The sequence below is a fragment of the Limulus polyphemus genome, unplaced genomic scaffold (genome assembly GCF_000517525.1).
Source record: "Limulus polyphemus unplaced genomic scaffold, Limulus_polyphemus-2.1.2 Scaffold6331, whole genome shotgun sequence".
NCBI lineage: Eukaryota > Metazoa > Arthropoda > Merostomata > Xiphosura > Limulidae > Limulus > Limulus polyphemus.
In genome coordinates this window covers 32,928-34,728 of record NW_013671941.1, presented here as the reverse complement: position 1 = coordinate 34,728, position 1,801 = coordinate 32,928, and the positions used below count along the sequence as shown (strand labels likewise).

Below are 1,801 nucleotides of genomic sequence, written 5' to 3'. Positions count from 1 at the left end.
AATTGTGTACCAGTTTAACGTTGAATATTATTTATGATTTTAAATTTATACACAAGTGCCAAAATACTATAATTTATCAGTATTGGTATTGCATTATTCGAGAATTTTTTAGTAACCTTATTTTTGATAATATATTTTTTATCTAACTATTCAGTGTTTCTTCTTCTTCAGGCTGATCTCTATGCAGGTGCTATCTTTATTGAAGAAGCCTTGAAGTGGAATCTCTACGTAGCCATTATTGTCTTGTTAGCTGTAGCAGCTATCTTCACTGTAGCGGGTGAGATCTTTCTTTCTTGTAGTTGCACGAGAATATTATTTGAATACTACTGAACTTTGTCCTACTTTCAATAGAAAGTGTAACAATTAAACACAACCTGACGTATCGTGGTCGAATGTTTGTTAGAAGATATATGTCTTAACGTGCGAAAAGTCCAAAATTTATCAAACGAAATAACTAAGAAACGAGAGCTAAGATAAGTAATAAGTAGGACAACACAGTTTACATTGTTAACAGGATTTCCATGTAAGTCAGTGATATCCATAAATGAACAATAGAGAGTAAACAATATTCTAATATTCATCAATTGTTAATTTCCACTTATATCTAATTTTGTCTCCATTGTTAAGTACTTCCATTGTTAAGTACTTACATAATTTAATGATACTTGTTGCAAGAAGATAAGGTCCACTGTATACTTTAAATAAAAGTCCAGGGATCCGGATTTTGAGGGGATTATTTATTTCAGTCTTTTAACTTTCTCACAACGTTTCCACCTCTCGTGTGGCCATTATCAGGTAAACTAGGACAGGAGTAATAGTTTGTAGAGCGACAGAGAAAAACGAAAAATAATATTTTATTTACCAGGAAAAGAAAACAATGGGTAACATATTTACTACTAGCTGGAGTACTTGTCCTCTAGATGGAAATTATGTAAATTCATGATTAATAAAATGTTATCTTAGGACATGAAAAGTTGCTGCCCTTATATGTAATTGTAAAAAATGCAAAAACTCCCACAAAAACTGCAAAACTGTATCTCTGCATGGGCCCAACAAATCTTCATGTCAAATTTGGTGAAGGTCCATCAACAGGGGGCAAAGTAGTGGTAAAAAACACTGATAAAAACCGCAGAATGCAAAATTGAACATTTGTATGTATCTCCCCAGGACCTAATGAACCCCCATACTAATTTTTGTGAAGATCCATCCACACCTTGCGAAGTAGTTACATAGAAATACAACAGACAGTACTAATATATTTATATAGACAACATACAGTGTTATTATATTTATATAGACAACAGACAGCACTAATATATTTATATAGACAACATACAGTGTTATTATATTTATATAGACAACAGACAGCACTATTATATTTATATAGACAACAGACAGCACTAATATATTTATATAGACAACATACAGTGTTATTATATTTATATAGACGACAGATAGTACTATTATATTTATATACACAACATACAGTACTATTATAGTTATATAGACAACAGACAGTACTATTATAGTTATATAGACAACATACAGTGTTATTATATTTATATAGACAACAGACAGCACTATTATATTTATATAGACAACATACAGTACTATTATATTTATATAGACAACATACAGTGTTATTATATTTATATAGACAACAGACAGCACTATTATATTTATATAGACAACATACAGTACTATTATATTTATATAGACAACATACAGTGTTATTATATTTATATAGACAACAGACAGCACTATTATATTTATATAGACAACATACAGTACTATTATATTT

General features: G+C 29.8%; 1 protein-coding gene across 5 annotated transcripts in view; it reads left to right on the top strand.

The window, feature by feature from the left end:
• LOC106473616 (sodium/glucose cotransporter 4-like) overlaps positions 1-1,801 on the top strand; it is a 58,396-nt gene that overhangs the window by 24,960 nt on the left and 31,635 nt on the right. For all 5 annotated transcript variants that reach the window (XR_002613736.1, XM_013934300.2, XM_022402025.1 and 2 more), the window contains exon 6: positions 172-277. Coding sequence is in view for 4 of the 5 variants with exons in the window: in XM_013934300.2 (XP_013789754.2) it covers positions 172-277 (106 nt within the window). In the remaining variant the exon portion in view is untranslated. The remainder of the gene's footprint in view (positions 1-171; positions 278-1,801) is intronic.